Source organism: Phalacrocorax carbo, chromosome 1, assembly GCF_963921805.1.
Source record: "Phalacrocorax carbo chromosome 1, bPhaCar2.1, whole genome shotgun sequence".
In the NCBI taxonomy this organism is placed as follows: Eukaryota; Metazoa; Chordata; class Aves; order Suliformes; family Phalacrocoracidae; genus Phalacrocorax; species Phalacrocorax carbo.
This window is the reverse complement of record NC_087513.1, coordinates 144,081,168-144,104,169: the sequence shown is the minus strand read 5'-3', so window position 1 is coordinate 144,104,169 and position 23,002 is coordinate 144,081,168. Positions and strand designations below refer to the sequence as shown.

The following is a 23,002-nucleotide window of genomic DNA, read 5'->3' as shown; positions in this document are numbered from 1 at the left end:
TTTAAATTGCCAGAATGTGATTGCTTCTATATCTTAACTATTTGGATGTGACTAACTTTTGGGAAAAACTATCTTTTTACTTCTAATATCCCCTTTTATTCTGCAACTTAACCATGCTGGGACTTTTTCTCTTTCTGAACTTTTTTTTGTACTATGGCCTCCAGTGTGCGCCTTTAAAGCAAACAATCTCCCTGACAAGATTTACAACCAGAGCTTTTATTTTGTATTTCTAAGCTGTCTTATTTTTATGTAGGTCCGTTCTTGAAATTATATTATTGCTGTGAGTTATCCTGTCAAGGGATTTGCATTTGTGTATGCTTTGTGCACCATTACACAGTGGCTGTCTGTATTTACTTCTGGCACCAGACTGGGTCCGCTGCTCAGAGCTAAACTGAGAGCTGTTTTTTCTGATCTTGGTATTCTGACTAGTTACTCCTAGAAAGTATTGAAGGGTGTGCAAGAGTCACCTCATGCCACTTCACTTTACTTTTTTGTAGCTGATGTAGACAACATGATGGAATGGGATGCGGTGCCTAAACATTTAAGTTGGTATTCGTTAACCGAAGTTCACACTTCTGTACTGTGGACATCTGCATCTGAGTTGGTTACTCCCTTAAAATCAGTGAAAATAGGGTGCTTTTAAGATGGAATTTGTTGCTTCATTTTGGACCACCACACAAAGATGAGAGCAATCACTCATAAGAAACATGAATTCTCTCTATTAACTATACAGACGACTAACTCAGGTGTAGCTGAGATGACTCACTCCCTAAATACCAAGTCCCTGCTCTACCCTCCATCATGTCATAACTGAGTACGTACAGAGCCAGCTGAAAAGCCACGAATGACAAAGATTCTGTTATATTTGCATGCAGATGGCTGACTTCATGCTTTCTTTAACGTCTATTTGTATCACCTACTCTGCCTGCTGTAAAACATACCTTGAGAATACTATGCCTATTGATTATTTTTCACCAAGTTTCTGAGGCACTTTTATACTATTGATCCTGATTTATGACCAGGTCACTCATGTTAGTTTCTCTAGGATATTACCCTTTTAAAAAAAGTATTTTGCCTGAGTATGTTTAGCATCTATTTTTACATGTCGTCTTTAACTGGGGTTGTTCCTGCATCACTCTGCAGTTCTATTTTTTGATGTGTTATCCCTGTTTGTAGCTTATGAGGTTGTTTTTACATCATCCCTTCACAATATACCAAGCTGAACCACATGCTTTTCTATACCTATTGGTTTCCCCATTTGAAGAATGCTCCATAACTTCATTTTTCCCTTTTTGGAGTGTCAGCAATCTGGTTCCATTTTTGTCTACATTGGATCCATCCTTTCCCTCTCTCCTCCATTAGTTCTAGAAATTTGGTGAGTCCTTAACAAATTCTCTTTTCTACAGCATTTTCTCAATGATGCCTTGAGATTCTGATTCTTTACCTGCCTCTGCACGTGGTCCTGGTCTTCATCCATCTACTTAGAAGCTTGAGCATTGCCTGCAGGCCAAAATGCTTAGTACGTTTCCAACAGCATCAACAAACATAAATGATTTTGAAATGTGTTCTGCAAGGAAAAATTATGGAGGAGTGTCTGACGGTGGAGAACTAGAGTTACAAAATAAAAATAATTCAAACGAGGGAAAGAACTAAAGGGATTAGAGACATTGTTTCATTCATTAAGCTAATTTATGCTCCCTGGGAGAAGAACCCATTTTTAAGACCTCCATGGAAGCTGAAAAGTCTGCTATAATCTAACTATATTCTTTGCCTCACAGTCTTTCTTTCTATATATACCTTTTGTTCAGGAGTGGGAAAGGTGATTTTCAGTGTCACTGACATGATTACAAGTTTTTTCAGTGACCTTTTCTTGCTCCATGATTAACACAGTTGCACCAATCATTCAAACTCATGCAACTTCAGTAAGGAACTTGATAATAAGGTCAGCACATTTACCCATCTTATGGCTGCTTGGTCTAGAGCCTCCCCATCAACTTCCATATTTGGAATTGTTCTAAATAGTTCCAGTGAATCCAAATGAAAAGAAAAATCTAGTCTATGATGTAAATTTCAACATATTATTGCTATTGAGATACATCTTCTACTTTCTGATTTTGAGATCTGGATCCTGGACTGGAGTTGTGCAAATATATACACCTTGCAAAATGTTAGCCCTTGCTCCAAAAATTTTACTGAGGAGATATCAAACATTTAAACCAAACAATCAGATCAGGACTGAACAGCTTTAAAGTATATTTACAAAAATGCAAGATCCTTGGCCAGACTCAGAAAGAATTCACAGTCCACTCCCCAGTTATTATTAGGTTTCAGGTCCAAGAGAAAGAAGTTCTGATAATCAGTCTGAAAAAGGAAAATTAATTGCTTCACCTAGACCAATCTAACTTTCCCTCACTTATAGCAGGAACTGGCACAAGTACAGAGGTTGAGAGGGAAGAAAACCCTTCAAGATTGTTACCAAAATACTTGTCAGGGACAGAGTAAAGATGGAGATGCACAGCTCAGTGAGGTGTGTGAGACCCATTGCATAGAAATGTGCTGGAAGAAGATTTGATTTTTCTTGTAAAAATAAAATATTTCTACTGCTGAGAAGTGTAGAAATAGCAATAATTTTATCAGGTACAGTGAAAGAAAAGAAGGCACGCTATCAGGGAGACAGACACTTCTTTAAATGACACTGAGGTAGTGTACAGTTTGATTCCAGAATTCCTTAATAGCATCCACAAATCCCCATTACTTTTTAGTTTCATAAAGCCTAGTTTAATTCAAAAAGTTAGTGCACAGTTCTGCTCCAGCTGCCTGTTCCACATTGCTGGAGAAAAATTTAAAATTTTGCTTAGATCAGGGCAGAAGTTATTAGAAACAAAGGAATAAACACAGAGTATATTTAGCATTTCAGAAGATCCTTCAAGTCTGAAAACCTATGTTAAGTTGTGGAGAACACAAATATTTCTCATTCACTGTTTGGTCAACCATTTAATGGAGAGAAGTTACCTAAAGGTTTGAATGGCCAAACAGTTACAGAAAATAAAAATGTCCATGCCTTCGAATAGGTACATGTAACTAAACTAAGAAATGCTGGAATTTATTAAGAGTCTGTGTTTCTTCTTCTATTTTTATAATCTGCTTTCCAAAGGCACGTCATCTTATTAATTATTGATGCTCCCCACTTAAGATACAGCCTTTGAGCAAAAGGTTTGAAAATACTTCACATATTTACACCAATAGTGGTATTGACTCTTTCTTCCTGCAGAAAAGGGTCCTCTAGCCAGGCTTCAGTATAAATTTACTTCTTTCTGGTATTAGAGAGCTGACTGTTAGAATTTATAAGCCAATAAATTCCAAGTGTTGTCAAAAAGGAATGGTATTACCACTATTTTGAAAAACTACTAAATCCACTGAATTTGTATCTGGAGCTGATAGGGAAATCAGTATTTAAAAAAAAATTAAAAAAAAAAACCACCCACAAACTTACAGACTCAAAAAGCTTCTATTAATTCACACGAGGCAAGATGTTGTTTTCAGAAACTGCAGCCAACACACCTCAGTGCTACATGCCAGGTTTGTACCCGTGACGATGAGCAAAGTAAAAGGAGATACAAGTAGGCTAATAAAAAATAAGATAGTGAGATAGTGGGAAGAAAAACAGCTAGAGTAAATCCAAATAAGAGATAAGGGTATAGAAACAAAAACAAATTGGAATTAGAGCAAGTGGAAAATTGCTACAGAGATGCCGTATGAAAAGCAGGTCACCCCCACACCGGCTGATGCAGGTCTCTCCCACCATGAAAGACACAAAGTCCTGCCTCTGAGAAAGCCTAAGATCTAATGGGCATGACAGAAAAACCACAAATATCTAAGTGACACCAGGAAAGGATATGAAGTCAAAAGGGGATCACTCGATTTGTTTTTAAAAATATTTCAAACTTTGTTTTGATTTTTATAGTGTATGCAGACACATTGTATGCATGAGTACATATCCATAACACTCACACATCAATGTGCATGGGTATTTCTGGAAAGAAATAAAAATTAGACGAAAGAATTTAAAAAAAAAAGTATAGAGTGGTTAGTACTCATTCAATACTTCTTAAAAATTTTTTGAGGCATAAGCAAGAGGTAAAGTGTTCATTTGCATAATTTGACATCATATGAACTAAGAGACTGATTTTCCACCCAAAGCTGTCTCATATTATAACCTCGGAGGGTTTTGCCACAAGCACTACTGTAGTACACCTGCCAGCCTACCATGAAATTCTTGTAGACATTGAGAGCAGTGCTTAATGTCCACTGGGAATACCGCCGTCTCATAGCCGGCACAAATCACATCTTTAGCACTGCTGTGTGAATGAGTAACATTATCCAAGCCTAGCCAAAAACGCGAATACTTTCTTCACTACGAAACAAAGTGGAGGACAACATTTACTTCTGCACAAATGAAAACTGGCAGCAACAGTGAGATGACACTCAGAATTGCTTGTGCCTTTTCCAAAACTCATTTAAAAATGCAATGTTTCACCTTGGCCTTTCTGCTTGAATTACCACATCACCTTGAAAACAAAGCATGGCTTTGCTGGATTGCTTGCCTCTCACATATTTTTCCCCAGCTCAGTGACCTCAGGTGGGAACGCAGGGACAGTACATCCAGTTTTAAACAGCTCCAGGTTTGTCAAGTAAGAAAGGGGAATGCTATATTCTGACTGTCTGACAGCTATTTTGCCCAAAGCATCCTGACGTGATAGGTAAAATGTGAAATATGGGAACACTTGTTTGTACTCAAATCCCAGTCCCACCAGCACTTCCCTGAAACAAGCAAAGGGAGTAACTGGTTGCAGAGTCAATGTGTACAATGCAGCAGCTACGGTTCCAACCCAAAATCTGTGGAAAGAGTGCAAATCCTCAAGTTACGCTGTGGCAGTTGACTAAAACTTGAACTCAAACATTTGCTCCCAACACACCCTCCTTTGGCAGACTGGGTCATGACTGCCCTGGTGCTGTTTGAGGCCACATATATATATATATGAGTTTTCAACAACAGTTTCAAGGAGGACAAAATAATTGATGTGAACAGGATACTGATGGGATTTTACAGTTGAAATTGTCACTGGTCCTACTAAATGTTCGCTTTCTTTCTTCCAAAAAGCAATCACAACTTTTAATTATAAATGGTCCTCAAACACTAATGTTTTCTTCCTCATTTACCCTACTAATTGTTGTGTAATATTGTGTCATTACTGGCAACAGTAAGAATACTAATAATCAAATCTATTTAAAGTGGACTCTCCCTGATCAAAGCTATGGAACTGTCCAGTTAAATAGGAAAAAAAATAACATTTAAAAAATTAAATCCTACTGCACCTTTTCTAAACAAGACACCTGCCAGGAGCTTGTGAAATATATCTATAGGTGAATCATCTTTAAACACTAGTGAAATAAGAGACAAACAGGTTGTAGACCAGACTAATTAAACTAGAAATATAGTGGGAACAAGAGATGTAATTTATTTACAAAAAGTTTTGTTTGTTTATTAACTGAATGCTTATCTCTGAAAGACTTTTCACATTCAGGTCTGCATTCACCTGCAATGAATCATTTTTAATTTGGGTTATTCTATTGTTTGAATGGTTTCTTGGCAATATGTGGGCTTAAATTCACTATTGAGGAGTTTTGCATGGAAAATTTGTAAAGGAATCTTCACATCCACTGAAAAATATCTACAGATGTACAAAGCCATACAAATGGCTGGGCTAAGCTGTTTTGGAACCATATCCATGAATCACCTCAATTCCTGCTTTTGAAGGATTTCACTGGGCAGCATCATGGTCCAAGTACACACTGCAAATGTTTTACAGATTACAGTATACAACTGGCCTTGGGTGCAGTTGCTGCAGCTAGATGCATGCTTTAACCATGGTCCCAGCTATTTGCTGGGCCTTGATCCCACTGGCTCTGCAACCCACTTCCATACTCTTGGCTTCATGCAGAGGCTGGACACAAGGACTTGATGGACACCACAGGGTGCCCCAGACAGGTGCCATTCAGTGTGACTTGGCTAGGGAGTATGACTCTGGCCTGCAACAAAGGATGTGTCTACGTGGAGCCCAGGCTCTGAGGACACCCAATCCTCTCAGGGTATAAACCAGAAAACACCCACCCATTCAACCAGTTTATCAATGAAACGTCAGTTCCAGGCTTTTTTTCAGTGAAAGGATACAGAAGCTTTCCAGAGGTGACACAGACAACATCTGCCAGGGCACACCTTGATCTGGATTAGTGCCAAATAAAATCTAGGGCAAGGATAAAAACCAAACATCCATTAATAAGAGAAAAACTGAAAAATACTTGCTAAGCCCATCTGTATCTGAAATACTTAAATAAGACTCTTTCAAACTGTATATTAAATTGTAAGATTGCTTTCAGTATTTTCAAGTATGTTTCCCACACAGCTGAAAAGCAGCCTTAGGATACTTAAAAAAGGATGACTAATATTCCTTCTGTAAACTTACTGCTAAAATCACATATTCGATGTATTTTATCCAAATGCCGCTTAGGACAAAGTTGTAATCTTAAGGATCTATCTGGAAAGCAACACCCACATCTGAGGAAATACAGAGTGTCATCTATTTTATCTCTGATACAGAAGCCCTGCTAGCCAAAGAAAGGGTTCCTCATGGCAGCTAAAAGGATAAACTCCAACTTTTTGAAATGTTTCTCAAGTCTTGCAGTCTAAGATTTTGCTGATTTTGAAGATTTTGGTAGCAGAGGGCAGCACTATGGCAGGCCTAGTAGGGAGCTGCCTACCTCCTCACGGCCTTCTGCCTTCCACACCATGGAGCACTGTGATTGCTGATACATCATCCCCAGCACAGTTTTTCCTATGAACAGGTGTTAGCCAGTATCTAAAGACTCACCCTAAATTTAACAAGTAACCATTAAGGACATACAAATTTGAGTTTAAGCTGCCTCCTCAAAATCAACTGCCTACCCTACCACATTGCCCAGGGTGGTGGCTAGAGCACCAAACAGTGATCTGATTAGGCATAAGGCCCTGCACAGTATTTTCACTTTTTGCCATCTTGCCCACACCCTCAAGACATTTTTTTATTAGCTAAGACCAAATATCACACCTCATTTTAAACTAATTCTAAGGAATAGGGACAGGAGGGGAGGGTTGCTAATTCAATACTTACAGAGCAGACAACTACAAAGATAAAAAGGCCTGAAACTTTTAGGAATTTTAGACAGCACCTGGAATGTAAGAAACATGTATTTACTATATGGCTAGTTTAAAACAAATATTTTATGTTCTCTTAACAGCTCTGACATTTCACAAGCATCATGGTGAGCACTTATGGGTGATAATTTATCACAACAAAGTATAGACACCACTACGTAGGGTCAGAAGGGGCTTAGGAAGCCTTAGTGACTATAAGGGACTCCTCCCCCAGGTCTGCTGCCAGATGGGTCTCATTGCACAGGAAGGAGGTTGCACCCCTCAGGTTGGAACATGAGCTAGTGCTGGGACCTAGAGCCACTCCTCTGCTGCCTCTGCCAGCCCCCAACAGGCCCAGAGCCCATCAGCTTGTCCTGGCCTCTCCCAGGGAGGCAAAGGAGCATTGCCACCGCAGGGAGGTGGCATGGCCGAGCAGAAAGCACAGCTTGTCACATAGAGGGGTGGTGTCATGAATGACTTCCTGAAAACTGGACTTCTGATGTACATCCTGAAAGGTGTTGGGAAAAGACAGTTTAAAGATGAGAACAAGCTTTGAGTCTCTCCCGGTTTCAGTAGTGTCTCTTTAAACCAAATATACTTCATAAGCCAACTAACTAGCAAAATTAGGGCGCTCTCTTTTTTTCTTTTTCCCCAGAGTACGTGCGCACCCTTTGAAGGAATGCCCAGTTTTGGAGATGTGATGCCATCAAATTTTCTGCAGTGTCAGAGCTTACTACTGAGTGGGCTGAGCAAGAATAACTCCAAATTAAAATGTGGACATTGAAAATGCATGCTCTCAAGTAAGAAATCTTAAGATTTACCACTTTTAAATTACAATTTTTAAAAATCATACCATAAAAGGCAACTCAACTAATTATTTTCTTGCTGTCCATCAGTATTTTACACAGATGTCTTAATTTACAGACCTCTTTGGGGTGATTTTCCCTTATTACATCTTTTCATTAATTGAAGGCATTGATGTTCTTATTCCATTTTTCCAAAAGTAAACATTCAAACATTGCTTTTCTGACAGAATGACAAATGTAAGGTTTGATTTAAGCCTGATGACAAGCAAGAAGGAAAACATTTAAGTTACTAGGATAATTAGTTGGTAAGGGAATAGCGCAATAAATAGCTGCATTGACAGGTGCTTTAGAACAAAATATTAAAGCAGAGTAGTCTGAAAAGAGTCAGAAATAATTTTTAATCACAGTGGAAATAAGTCCCTAAATCAAGTTCATTGGCTGAAAACGGCATGAGTGACTGGAGACCCATTTTTTAGATACATTGTTTTATAAAGATGCCTTCCTCTTCAGAATTCTCCAAACAGCCAGACAAAAAACCCAGCAGCTCATAAAAAAATGTTGCTACAGACAAACTGGTACAAAGGGGTTACAATATCCTATGAAATACAACTGGTAGTGACTTTATGCAAACACTGCATGGTATAAAAATCCAGAGAAGGGAGAGGAAGAGGGGAAGCCAGCTAGGTGGCTTCTTCTAGAAATGCCAGGTAGCCCTGTTCTAATGAAAAACAAAGTGGCAGAGAGGTGGAAGAAGGATAATAAAGGCCTGAAAAGAGAGGAATGTCCACAAAGGCCATTATCAGCACCTCACAACTGATAACAGGTGTGATTTATGGAAATTACCTGGAGCCAGATTAGTCACGTATCCTCTACTCTACTTGTCTACTGTCCCCATCTCTACAGTACAGTTATATTTCAGTATTTTTGAGAATTTATTATGTTACAAATTATTAAAACCCAGCCCAGATTGGTTTATTTTTAATGTACTTAATATTTTCTGTTGGCACTTCCAAATTATCATTTCGAATCATTCAATAATATCATTTGAATAATTCAAATTATTACTGAAACAAGAAACAGTAATAACTTGATCTTAAGACGTAAAAGAAATCAGAAAGCATTAATTAAGCCTTTATAAATTCATAACCACTTGTCTGTAAATAACAGAAAGTCATCTAAAGGAGCTGGCAAGATATAATAAAAAAGCTTTTGGAAATGGTTATTTTATTAAATGTAGAAGGCTCTTTTCTTCCCGTCTGTTTTTATGGCATTTTGTATTAGGGAAGCTGCATTTTTAATGGCTTACAGTTAAGAAGTGATCAGCCTTTGACTTGCCCATGGTTTGCAATCTGTCCCTTCCTACAGCGCTAATCTGGCACAGCAATGCAAGTACAAGCCCTGTGCCAAATCCTGCGCTGATAAATGCCTCCAGCACAATCCTATTTGACTTCAGTTGGAAATGCATGAAGTATAAATCTGTGAAGGGTTTGACCCCTGTTCTAAACCAAGTGATTTTTAGTCTGATCTGCATGTGGTGTCAGGCAGTTTAGCTCCATTTATTATCTCAGTAGAATTATGCTGATTTACTGCAGACAAGGAGCTGGCCATTATGTACAACCCACATTATAGCAATGAAAATGCTTCACAGGAAGTTCTGCCAGAGAAACGCGCTACTCCCCAGATTAAAATCCTATGCTGTACTAGAAACAATGGATTCTACAGTCTTGCTCAAAGCCTTTATTCTATCAAATACCAGGGAAAGCTACCTCTAGTGTGAAGACAGACACCTGCCAAACTTCTTCACATCTGCTCATATTGCACTAATTGCAGCCATTGAAATTCTCCTACTCCATTTGTTCAGCAGCAGCACAGGAGAGAGGCACTCCACACAATATTGTATGCATGATGAAAGGAGGAAAACAATTGTGAAGTGATGAGCTAAGACAACCTACAGATTGGGAAAAGTTGCATGGAAATCTCATTGGAAAGGCTCCAGGATCAATACGTAAACTAGTAAAAAGTGTTGAAAATCTGGAAGGGACAGAGAGAATTAGTATCCAAGACTAAAAGGTTTGCTAGTTAAAACCAAGGAAAAAATATCCTGAGAAAATTTGAACTTAAGTTCTTATCACATTGTTATTTTTTAATATACCAACAAACAATTTCCTCCACATCTAAATGAGGTAAAAGACTATTTTGAGGTAAAGAATGAAATATATTAGTGTACCTAAAGATAAAAAAAAAAATGCTGTTAGATTTTGCATTGTGTATATGTAAAAAGCTACTTTAATGAATACAGAAAGACTGTGTGTGATACATATTTTAATTAAAGTGAAGTATTTTATAAATGCAACACAACATTGAAGAATAAAGCTGTGGAATCAACTAACGGGCTTTTGAGAAAGGGTTTCAAAGAACTGTTAAAAGCAATAGAATGTATTTCTTAAAAAAATTAGAATAGCTGCTATGATTGATGTTTGTAAGAACAAGGGGCTATTGATCATTAGGTAGAAGCTGTAATCAGTTTCATCAGGGTTTATTTATAAACTATCAATGGCAAGATACAGCCTACATATGGAGTGTTATGTTATTCATTTGTAGAAAATAAATAATTTTATCAATATCTATACTTAAAAACTAATCCCCTTAGAAATTTTTTTTAAAAAAGGGAAAAATAAATAAATGAATGTTTGAATTCAGACCTCATCTTTGATAAATTGAACTTGACATGGAGGTTGTCCAAGATTTCGTATTTCTCAGAAGAAGCAGATCTGGACAAACTTGTAATTTCACTTCCCAGTTGAAACCTTTGCTCAAATTCTGCAGAGCTGTTGTCCCATGAATCATCATCTGTGGTAAAATCTGGATTATGAAGAGCCATGTACTGCAACCTGTCACACATTTTCAGTAAATACAATAAAACAAAACAGTGTTTTATTCCAACAGACAGTAGATGCAACTGACCTTGCATATCATTAAGTTCACTGTGAGAGCTTTCAATGGAAAAATTCATAGAAAGAGATTTACTGAGTACAAACTAGCTCCCTTTGGTGACACAGCTGGGTAGACTGGTGAGCAAAGACAAAGACCCGGCTCTCTGATGCACCAGACAGGTGTACTTCAGGATTTGGTGCATAAAACCCCTATAAGGACCCTGACTATAGCTCTTCTGTGTCTTCCAGTGCACCTGATGTAACACCACATGGAGGAAGTGATAACCCAGGACCTGCAGTTGCCTATCATTAGGGCTCTAATCACCCTGACGTCAGACCTTACATCCTTCCCTTCCCCACTTACAGCCCCTTCTTTCCACTTCTTTCCTCCAGAGTAGTTCTTTGCTTACAACCCCTTCCATTGACTTTATTTCCCAGCAGGTTTGGTGTCAGGATATAAGAAACAACCATGCACAATTAAATAGAAGAGAGCTTAGTGAAAAACTATTTCAAGTAAAACGAAAGTAACTCACCCATTTCCCTCTGAGGAAACCTTCAGCAGAGGTGTCTTCTCTGTAAAGCCAGTGGTTTTTGACCTTGAGCTGAATAATTTGGAAAAATTGAAGTGATATCTTTGGAGACAAAAAAAAAAAAAAAAAAAAAAAGAAAACAAAACTAAGTCTCCAGTACAATCATTCATTACGTTTCTACAGACTATTTTGCTACAAGTGTATCTAACTAGTTAAATATTCTTTAAGAATGTTGTTCACTTAAATTAAGGTTTTCATTAAGTTTGAACTAGTCACGGTCATTACTTCCTTATAGTCACGGGGGATTCTACTGCATAAAACAAAAGAAATTTATTTTATCCTAAAAACAGCTTCTAAAATAGTTAATTAAATTCCCTCTAAATGCCAGAATAGCAATAGACAACTAACTTACACTCACATGCTTATATTTTAGGCACTTAAATTTACAATGGATCAACTGTACTGTAATATTAGTGAGGTGAAATTCTTAAGGTATATAATTACATATATTCTTATAATTTCATGTTAATATACTTCATAAAACATAAAATAATAGGATAATTTCTGTCCCATAAATTTCATTTGAGACCAGGATCACCAGAAATCTACTAATCTCTACAATGATCTTAGCACTCTGTATTAGGAAATAAAGCTTTATCTGAAGTGCAAGTACTTCATTCCTGCAACACAATCCTTTCCAAACAGTTTTTGTCAAGTCTTGGTCCTGGTCCTGGTCCTAGTCCTGGTCCTGCAGATAACTGACAGAGAGTAAGCTACCTCTTGCCATATTGCAGCTTAGCATTGTTAAGAGGTCTTTTGCTAAAATACAAATTCCAAAGCTTAAGAAACAGGTGAAGAGAATCAATCACAATCACAGGGGTCTAGCTTTGGGGCAGGCTTCTGGAAGAGATTAAATAATTAGGCAATTTTAGAGCACTCTACAAGACCTGGCTGTTCCAGAGACATTTTCCATCAAAACCACCATTATTCAGACATGCTCAGATTTATTCCATTCAAAACTGCATCTACTAGCCACCAGAAAACCCCAAAGAAATCTGCTAGATATATCTCAGATGCAGATCTCACTACTCCCAGAGACACTTAGAGGAAACCTAAAATGTATTCTGCTATTGCTGGACTGTGAGGGGAAAGGAATTATTAAATCATAGACAACTAATTATATATACAAACGTGACTGGTAATTCAATCTTCTGAATATAAGGCTAGTCCAAATAGAAGGATCTGTGTATTTAACTTCATAATAGAATGGAAGACGGTGGAATTTTCTTCCATTTGTAAAGGTATGCTTGAGCTAAGTCTTTGCAAAATTAAAACCTCCAGATAATGCTTCAGATTGCTTGTTTAGTAGTGTTATCATCCAGAAGCCACGCTAGGTGTGGAGCAACTGCATATGGTTATTTCAACCTTGAGTAGCCACAATGCTCATTCAAACTCTGCTGTAAGCACCATATTTGCAGTCTCAACAGAAGAGAATGAATGAGTTAGGGAGACTGAATTATCCAGTACCTCCGCTCAAATGTTGAGCAGATTACAATTCAGGTGCTACATTACACTGACAGTTCATCTGTGAAGAGATGATTGTGTACTCTGAAACTATCGAAGTCCTTCCTTTTTTTAAATAGGAGAATATCATTCACACAACAAGTTTAAGTGGAGAAATTCTGGTATTTTGAAGCAAGTGTTATTCTAATCTTATCATAGCCTTAGATGTAAAAGATTACCTAGAGCTTTTATGAAACAGAATCCATAAGGATAGCAAAAACACTATCAAGACTTTAAATGTGTGCACTACTGATAGGCTCCTGGCTAATCCCCGCATCCCACTACATTTGAAGTTTGCATCCAAAGGTGACAAGTTTAATAAAAATTCTGGTCATGGACCTTGAACTCTTACATTCAGAAATTTAACTTACACAAAGACCAATTAGCTGTTTCTGCTGTTAAACAAAATTATACCGCTTGTACCACAAAAAAAGGGTCCAAATAATATTTACTGTATGCTGTTCTGATCTAATCTCACATTGTGCATATTGTTAACCTTTACACACTTACTTTTCTTCTTTTCCTTCTAGGACATGTACAAAATCTAACAGTTGTAACCAGAAAACTTTCTACAAAAGATTCCGTTTCTGATTGTTAGAGGTTGATAACATTTCTTTGTGTTATGTAGACATACATATATCTACCAACACTTTCCCACCTCAAAAAGTCTTCACCACTACTGTAAGCGATTGACCAATCTGCAAAGGGTGCTCAATGGCAAAGCAACCACAGCAATGGCAACCAGAAAGAGAGGATAAAGGTTTGGTAAAAGGTGGTTTGAATGGCAGAACCTGAAGTGAAGGATCCAGAAGGCTAAAGACATCACTTTCACTTTATTTTTGCATATTTGTTATCCTCACTTGCTGGTATAGATCTTGCCACTTTTAAATGGAACTGTAGAGTTTCATGGATTGCCAAGAATGGCCAATACAGTAAAAATGGAAAAAAGTCTTCAGATAAAGTGACAACAGTTAGTACAGGACAACATCAATTTGCAGAGAGTAAAAATTCATGGACAAGAACAAGCAGTAGGAAACAGCCAGGCTTGACAAAACAAAAACAATTAGAGAAAAAGCAGAAGAGCCTCAACTCCCCCGTGATGTGATTACCCTAATTACAGAATGAGATTAATATAAACAATAAAGTTAATTAGGGCATAAAAGGATCTTGAGGGCGGAAAGCTCTAGAAAGAAAAATTGAAAAAAAAATCATGAAAAAATAGCATGCATTATAAAAATGGAAGTCATCCCTGAATGGAGAGCCCTTCTATGCCTCTCATACTTCTGCGCCTCTCATACTTCTGCAGAGACACTATTGGTGCAATTTGGTCATCCACTTCATCAAAAGATAACAGACATTGTCTGCAAGCAAGACCTAGGAAGGCCCAAAGACCCCCTGTTATTAGAGGAGCAAGTCTGCAGTGTGCAGAAACCTTCTCAGCATCATTCCTGGTGCTCCTCAGCCCTGCAAGTGGCTGGCAGTTATGACACCATGTAAATGTAAAGATATCATGTGACACATTTCAAAACCTAGGATCAGTTTAGACTTTAAATGTTTCTTCACAATCAAAAGAGCTAGAAACTTTGATTATACCTACGTGCTAGAATGGAGTGCAATCTATCTCTGCTGAGCAATTCAGCAACATTACCAAGGAGCTAATCACCAGGTCAGCTCATTAGACTATTGTGGATAGACCTGTTCATAGGATCAGAAAAATTGGTCTGAATTTATACTATGTGTGGAGCTGGTAAGCCAGGCACCAGTTGTGTCCAGTGTTCTTCTCTCATGATTCAGACTCAAGAATCATTAGGATTTTATACCTGAAATATGAGAAGAGACGTGAAATAATAGCCTTTACACACGTGTACATTTATATGTAGATATGCACACAGATCTTCACACAACAAATCAACTTTCTCATTTCCTTTTCATTTAAAAGTGATGGGAGAAAATTAAAACCAAAAGCTATGGAAAGAAGTATTTGAGAAAGAGTTACATGAAACCACTCATATGGAAAAATCCATGTAGAACTGACATCAGAAAAGAATTGCATGTCCTCTCTCCTGTACAACCACAGCTGTGGCCACATTCATTCTCACATTTGCTGCAGCTGAGCATGCTCTTTTTTTAATTAAAAGAAATCTTTCAAACAGAAGATAGTGTTCTTAACCACTTGGCTACTACTGTGACAGTCATATATATAAATTTTGGCTTTCTCTGCAGAAGTATAGGTTTGTTCTGAGCAAGGGTGTGTTTTCTGAGCTGGTTACTTGCAGTCAAACTCATACTTTCCCACCACTAATCTTTCAAGCAATTACAATTTCTGACTGTCTCCATAGTAACCCAGAAGAGGAATCAGCATTGTAGGAGGGCCTGTCCACACACCCCAGATGATATAGCAGGTTCTGCCAAGTCATGGAGGTGTCCACAGACAAAGCTCCAGCTGCCTGACAGCAGCTGGAGAAGGATCTTACCCACAGCATTAAAAAATACAAGGGTCCAAATGCAAGCCCTAGGCATGTATTGCAGAAGTCCCCATAATCTGTGGCTGTGCCACTGCTTGCACATGTGAGCAATGTTCACACTCTTCTGGTGGTAATTTGTACTTCTCTACAGCTGTACAGCAGAGATGTGACCTTCAATCTCCTGCATTCATTTGGGCAGTTTAAGGAGAAGCAGGCTTCTCTGCCCTCCTGGCCATGTGGAGAGCTACAGGGGGAGCAGGAGAGGAATGGAAGAGATGTGGGAGACTCCAATTGCTCCCACTGATGGGCTGATGACTCATCAGACATCATTCAGAGTTGATGGCTGAAGACTGCTCCAGGTTCCACCTACAACATGCCTCTATCTTCCATTACCTACAGGTGATAATTTCCCAAGTCTTCAGGAGACTTTGGATGAAGTCCAAAGAGAGAACTCGGTTCCTGACATTGGGCACCAGACCTGCACCCTGACCACATTTTCAGGAAGACTTTGTGGTAGGAACTGTTGTTTAGCAACAAGCAACCTTTTGATTCCAAACACACTACAGCAAAGGACACCAAAAGAAGCAAGCATCCTACAGGTACCTGGGGAAGAAAAAGACCATACTCATCCTATTTAGGTGGAAAACACTTAAAAGAATCACTAGGTTTGGCTGGTACCTATTATTTAGCCTTATATTGAAAAGGTTAATCATGCCACACAATGCTTTAAGTTTTCACTCCCTGTAATAAAAAGCATACATTTTAAACATCAGTTAATACCATGTTTCATCTGCTATATGCTAAGTCATGCACACAACTACCAGTAAAAGAGCTATTTCTATGACAACAGAAAGCAATAATTCTCACTTCTATGGAAAGGATTTGGTCAGAATTGAAGAAGAGGTGAGTATGGAACCATACATATTGTGCAAGAGCATCAACAGCTTTGAACATAACTTATTGGAAATGTCACTATATAAAACATTAAAAGCAGAATCTCTTCAGGAGAAAGAAAAGTTAGCATGCTTTCCTGAATTAGTATTCACTGAAACCATTATAAGCATGAGGTTGCCTCTTAAATAAAAGTCCAGGAATACTACCAAGCCAAGAGATTATAACAAATACAATAAAAATTTAAGCAATTTTTCCTAGTGGAGAAGAAGGCCTGAGTAAGAATATGAGAGATAATTAATCATGGAGGAGACTAATAACAACTCTAAAACTTCAATTTATCATTTCTACATTCTTATAGGCTAAAGCCTAATTTTAGAAGCACCATCTTCCCTGAATAGGTATCATTTATACAAATCATATGTACTGAACTAATTACTCTTATCATAACTGTAAACAATCAAAATGCAGAAATAATTTGAAAAACAGAGAGGTTTATACTACGTGCGCACACATACACAAAAAAAAAAACAACAAAAGGAAACCTCACACGAGTTTTTGACTGCACTTTGAAACACACTCTTACACCAGATTTGGTATTTATCAGTTTCTGATAAAGTCCACTTTTGGACAACTGTTACATGGTACAAACTATGCTGACCAACGTTCAGCTTTTAAACATTTACTGTGTACTAAGCAGCTGAATACATACATCCATCAACATCAAGATATAGATGTGCCCACGAGACACAACCCACCGTCATGTTTTCTCCTCAGTGGTAGCACGTCATGGGGGAACTGTTATGACTACCCATCGCAAATGAAGTATGGCCAACTGATATGCTAAGAGTCAAGGGAAGGATCAAAGACTCCAGAGCCCATAGCTCTAAAGAGGCTCCAGACATTTTCTGATGACTGCTTTACGTAGCTTGAATTAAATCAGCAAATAACCTCTAGACCCTTTAAAAGCATGCACCATTAAGATGTCAGAAAAATTTAGCAATGAAAACAGTACTTAATACAGACTCATTTTCTCTTTGACTTTCTTAATTTTCTGTTAGTCAGGACTGTACAGGATTCCCCAGAGGACTGCAGCGCTGGCGCTACCTGACAGCAAGACACTGCAAGAGGCACAGCCAGCTGGCAGGTCTCATATTGAGAAGCGTCTGCCATGCCAAGACCCTAGGCAAATAAAGAACATGCTTAAGAAAGATGTAGAGAATTATGTGCCAAGCTTTTGCAAGACAGAAATAGTTTCTTATATAGGACATACACAATGTGTTTGCTTCATTCACTTCTGCTGGATTTGGAGAGTGAACTTGTCCTGCAAGAGCATGTTATAGTGGGGTCCCCTTCATTTGTGCAATACTGTGCTATTTTAAGAAGTAGGGCAATTTTAAGTTCAGAAATAGATTGGAAAAGGGAGTGCTACCTATATTCTCTTTTTTTTAAAATCAAATCAGTCTTTGAGAAATGAAATTTTCAGATACCTCCAGGACCTGGTAGCTCCTTTTCCTCAAGAGTCTTTGCCTGCCTCTGTCAGCAGAAGTCTCCATCAAGAAGACATCAGGACAGGGTTAACAACTTAGACACACCAGGACCCCACTTCAGTGGGTGAAGCTAAAAGAAAGTACTGAATCCTTGAGCTACCCTGAAGCTCCTCTGACTCTACCTAAGAGGACTAAGCTGCTGTCCACACATTTTTCATTCGTGTGTCAGGGCGCCATGAGGGGTAGCTGCCCAATGGGAAGAAGCCAGGAGCAGAGGGTGGTCATGGGTCTGGCAGGGGCATGCTCTCCTCGACCAGGGCCCATCTCACAGCACCCAGCAAGGGAGCAGAGAAGGGACAGAGACAGGGACCAGGGCCAGCCCAGAGCCTCATGACTATGCAGCAGGGCCACAGTGATAGGGCAGATCCAAGAAGCCTACCCTTTGAAGGAATGAGAAGTTGCACTAAGAAAGAGTAGCTACTGTTTCTTCCTCTCCATTTTCTTCTTCAGCAAAGAAAACTGGAGAGCTACAGGAGAGAGCATGCAAAGGCTCAAAGGCTGCAGACAGTCTAAAGGAGAAAATACATTTCAGGAGCAGGTGCTGCCAAAACAGTTTAGCTGTTGGCGACTGCCAGCAAGCTGCAAATTTGAAATAGGCAGCAGTAGCCAGCACTGGTAGTGATCCAAATTCCAAACCCCCAGTTTCTCTATGGATTACACAGATAACCTGTTAAGAAGTATTATTCTCAGATGCTGCAGGGCATACTGAAAAATGAATCTGCTATAGGGAGGCAATTTATCAGCAACACTTTAAGCATGGCTGCATTTCTAATACTTCAGCATATTCTGCAAGCCTGGCTTTTAAATGCCAGCGTTTCTCTTTGGCATTCATGAGGGGCGTTTAACTCAACCAACTCTGATGCTAACTGAATTTATGACAAATGGGGGGGGGGGGGGGGTGTCACAATTTTTTAGTAGTCTGTGAGGCAATTCCAAGAATCTCAAAAGTTAAGGAAGGGGAGACAACTTAAAGTCTTAACCTCATATCCAACCAGGTATCTTACAGATGCAATATGGGGCACTGGCATGACAGAAACATGAACAGAAAGATAAGTCTGAGAAACAACTGGATGATGTGACCATCTCTAAGGAAGGTTATTCTTCAAGCATTGCAGTGATACGATGTTGTAGTCCCAAAGCTTTGGGGGAATAAATGTTGAAGCCTGAAGATTCACTTTCAGACTAGCTGAATTTACAGATGATACAAGAAAAGGAAGCACTATTACAAGAATACCATTGACCACTTCCCAGATGAAGAAACACTTTCCTATACGATGTTGAGGTGGGATTATTTTGATAGAGTTTTCTTTAATCCAAGAGATGTACTGACAGGCTGTCACACGTAATTATGCTTTCGGCCTTGCATATTCCTATAATATACTCTTACGCCACTCACCCCAGTTTTGGAGATTGAAAAGAGTAATTAGTGAGCTCTTCTTAGAGGAAATCATGAAGAAACTGTTTTTCTTCTTTTTTAATTATTTATTTAAAAGTTCCATATGTTTCATTCCAAGAATTTTGACATAACATTATTCATACTTGTAACTTTTAGAGAAAAAGGTAATTTTCTGACTAAAACCAAAGTGTCTACATTGCTTAGAGTTAAAAAAAAAAGCCAGACAGACATAAAAAAAAGCTGATTAACTGCATGAAAAATTGTGACTGGCTCCTGTGCCTGGAGATGTGTTAGAGAGAGGAAGTGAAGGCAAGAAGTAGGCCACCGCAGAGCTTAAAAAATTCAAATTGTCACCAAATTAAGCTTTGTTTTTAAAAGGCACTTGATGGATCCCAACTATTGTAAGCTTGCTGGGTGCTGGGACTTGTCTTTTTTCCTTTGGTCATAAAAAAATTAAACAGGGCAAGTTCAAGAACTCTTATATCTAGTAAATAGTTGGATTCTCATAAGGTATTACAATATAAATAGGACAACTTCTGTGGCCTTTTTGTAGACCCTGATCTCAGTGGACTGGACCCAAAAATAAAAAGCTAAAATTCTCTCCAAAGTTAGGGCATGAGACATAGTACTCAGGGTAGGCAGAGAAGGAACAGCAATAAAAATTTAAGATAAATAATTTCAATTCATAATTTCAACATATTCAACCATATATTAACATAACACTCAAGTTGATAAGATGATTATTATTTTTTTCACTGTAATGGAAGTCCTTCCATTATATTTTATTTTTTCATTATTTTAATTATAATGGAGGTACTAAGATTTCCTTTTCAGGTTCTGTCCGAGCATAAGACACTGGGGTTATTCATACAGCTTTTGCCATCTAAAAGTCTGGTCGAGGATAGTTACAGTCACTAGCAAGAGAGAGACCTTTTCAGATTATTTTCATTCTCCACATCTCTCATGTTGACTATACAAGGAACCTGGAGAATTATCTTTGAGGTAACAGAAAGAGTTCTTCCCTAAATAATGTATAACCCTCACACAAACAGTGTATATATTACAGTGCAGCAAAAAGTACTTTTTTCTTGTACTTCTTATTTGCTCATAGATGAAACCTCTTTTTAGTACAGAAGACTCTTCACCAAAAAAAAGTTATTCAGTGTTGATTAGGAGTAAAAACAACTATGAACAAATCCTTCCAAACATGACTTCATCATAACTTCCTAACAAGTAACTTCCAATACAGAGTAAATCCACATCACTGGCCATTGCATTCCACCTCAAGTTATATCAAAGACAAAAATATTTTAAAGCACTGAAAATCCCAGAGGAACAAATTAAAGAAACCAAACAGAATTAAAAGGTAGCTGATAATAATACAATATTTGCTCTCATATTTGGAGAATATTCAGTGAAACCATTCAAGAATCAATGCAGTTTTATCTCAAAAGATGATGCTCTTCCCTGCAATAGCCCTTCACTAAGATCACTGTAACATGTTAACACATGCAGTTTCCAAGCCTGAGGAAACTCATTCCACAGTGTTGGGTTCAGTTTTGCTACCAGCCATCTTTTTTTCTGCCTTGAAAGGCCTTAGGTATCGATAGGTACCTGAAGGCTACAATGTCAGAGAGGAGCTATCTGATTTATGTTAACAAACAGCTTTAAAACACAGATGCTTGGTTCAGTGCCAATGGGAGATGAATTTGAAACACAAGATCTGAGTCCATAAATACATTCAACTTAGATTCTCAAAGAAAACAAAAAAAAAGGAAGAAAAAAAAAAGGCAAGAATTATAAATTATGCATTCCAAAGAAACTCTGAGAATTTTCTTGCCTCATGCAGTGTAGCATGCATATTATGTTTGGCAAGTCTCCCCCCCACCAAGTGGGGAAATTGATCACAAAAACAAAGAATAATGATGCCATTTCAGGTTCCCGTCTTCCTGATTTAACGTGTAATCCTTCTCCAGGTAGGAACACACTCCTGTGCACTGGAAAGGCAACAAAACAAAATCATGCCTCTCAGGGTTCTGAAGGAAACTCCTTTTCCTACATGGCAGATGGCTTCTTTCCAGCAACACAGTTTAACTCTACATCATATTTCTTGATAGCAATGATGCACATCTTCCCTCCCAGTCACACAGATGCTAGATTGTCTTCTCTCAGTCACTGTGTTCCCTCTGGCCCGATATAGAGTGACATGTTGGTTACTCCATAGTCTCACAAAGGTGATTTCCTTCCATCTTGCTCCTGACATAACACATTATTGATGAGAAATGCTATAATATTTGCTATGCATGTTCTAAAAATCAGCACCATCCCAAAACTAAATAAATCCTGGACATTGATCACAAAAAAAAAAAAAAAGGTGGGATTCTGCCCAGTAGCCATATGGTTAATAAGTCTTTGCATGTGCATGAAAATTTCTGGCCATCCAGACATGAGGTTACATAAATAAAACCTCATTCTGTGTTCCCAAAGAAAAAGAAAAGAGAGAAGGAAAAGTGTCAGTGCTGCTGACTTCAAAAAAGTAATTCTTCAGCAAGAGATTATCTGCAGAAAAGGGGAATCCCCATGCTGACATAGCTGCCCACTGTCATCAGCTTCCTTCTATCTTCTTCCCCTCATTAAGGCAGAAGGCTCCAAGCTGCTATACAAAAAGACAGATGAAAAAAGCCCCAGCAGGTCCTTACAAATTAACTCCATTAAAGAAGCAAGACAATATGACTGTCTCCAAAAGCAGAAGAATTGAGGGGAAGGATCTCTGTTACTGGTCCCACCCTGGCAGAGATACCATGGAGCACACATAATTTAGACAGTTAAAGACAGAAGAAAGTTTACAAATGTTTTGTTTCTTCAGGCAGATATAGCGCCTGAAAAATTACTAATTTTCAATCAAAAACACTTGTTAGCATTTTAAAAACCATGAAAAAACAGGCCTTTCATCAAAAAAAAAAAAAGCAAAGCTTGTCCTTTGCTATGTGTTGGACCAGGCAGTTAAGCAGCTGTCTGATTACAAACTGAAATGGATCAAAAAGGTATAGTGCTCTTGAATCAGCAGCAACTCCAAAAAAGAGAAGCCTGAAACACACATCAGGTGCCTGAAGGTTGGATAAAGTATAGTGCTAACAAAACACAGCTTCTCACACATATCTTTTGAATAAAACAACCCCAGAAACTGTTGCCAGGATAAACAGCCACTGCACTAGAAAATGTCTTTTTAATACAGTCTGCACAGGCAATTTGCAAAAAGAAATTATCAGTAGAGTGTGACATAGCAGGAAAACTGAAGGATACTCTGACAATATGGAAAGGCAAAGGAAAAAGAAACGTAAGTGGATACTCTAGGCAGCAGAGCAATAAACGAAGTAACAAAAAAGAGAGAAAGACAAGAGATAGACACACTAAAATGACCGTAACCAGATATTGTTCTTAAAAGTTAACGTATAGGTAGCTTTTCCACACCTCAAGAATCAACAAAGAATAATGGTTGTTCCTCTACACAAAAGTAACAACTTTAAAGCCCCAAAAATGGAATCTCATTTGAGTCATGGCACTTAAAAGTAGGTTACAATTGCAAAGAAAAGTTTTAAAAACAAACAAACATCAAAATGTCTATGAGAAGCAGAAG

General features: G+C 38.2%; 1 protein-coding gene and 1 long non-coding RNA gene across 4 annotated transcripts in view; one reads left to right on the top strand and one right to left on the bottom strand.

The window, feature by feature from the left end:
* Nucleotides 1-10,928, bottom strand: part of OCA2 (OCA2 melanosomal transmembrane protein) — a 158,555-nt gene extending 147,627 nt beyond the window's left edge. For both annotated transcript variants that reach the window (XM_064438321.1, XM_064438329.1), the window contains exons 1-3: nucleotides 10,740-10,928; nucleotides 7,209-7,266; nucleotides 6,233-6,305 (exon numbers count right to left, since the gene is read on the bottom strand). In XM_064438321.1, coding sequence (XP_064294391.1) covers nucleotides 6,233-6,305; nucleotides 7,209-7,266; nucleotides 10,740-10,918 — 310 coding nt within the window. In that variant the 5' untranslated portion in view covers nucleotides 10,919-10,928. The remainder of the gene's footprint in view (nucleotides 1-6,232; nucleotides 6,306-7,208; nucleotides 7,267-10,739) is intronic.
* The window catches only part of LOC135310507 (uncharacterized), a 28,782-nt gene extending 12,482 nt beyond the window's left edge, over nucleotides 1-16,300 (top strand). The window contains exons 2-3 of one of the 2 annotated variants that reach the window (XR_010370588.1): nucleotides 7,887-8,031; nucleotides 13,594-16,300. This is a non-coding gene — a long non-coding RNA (uncharacterized LOC135310507). The remainder of the gene's footprint in view (nucleotides 1-7,886; nucleotides 8,032-13,593) is intronic. The other variant, XR_010370589.1, reaches the window with a different exon arrangement.
* Nucleotides 16,301-23,002: the final 6,702 nt, after the last annotated feature.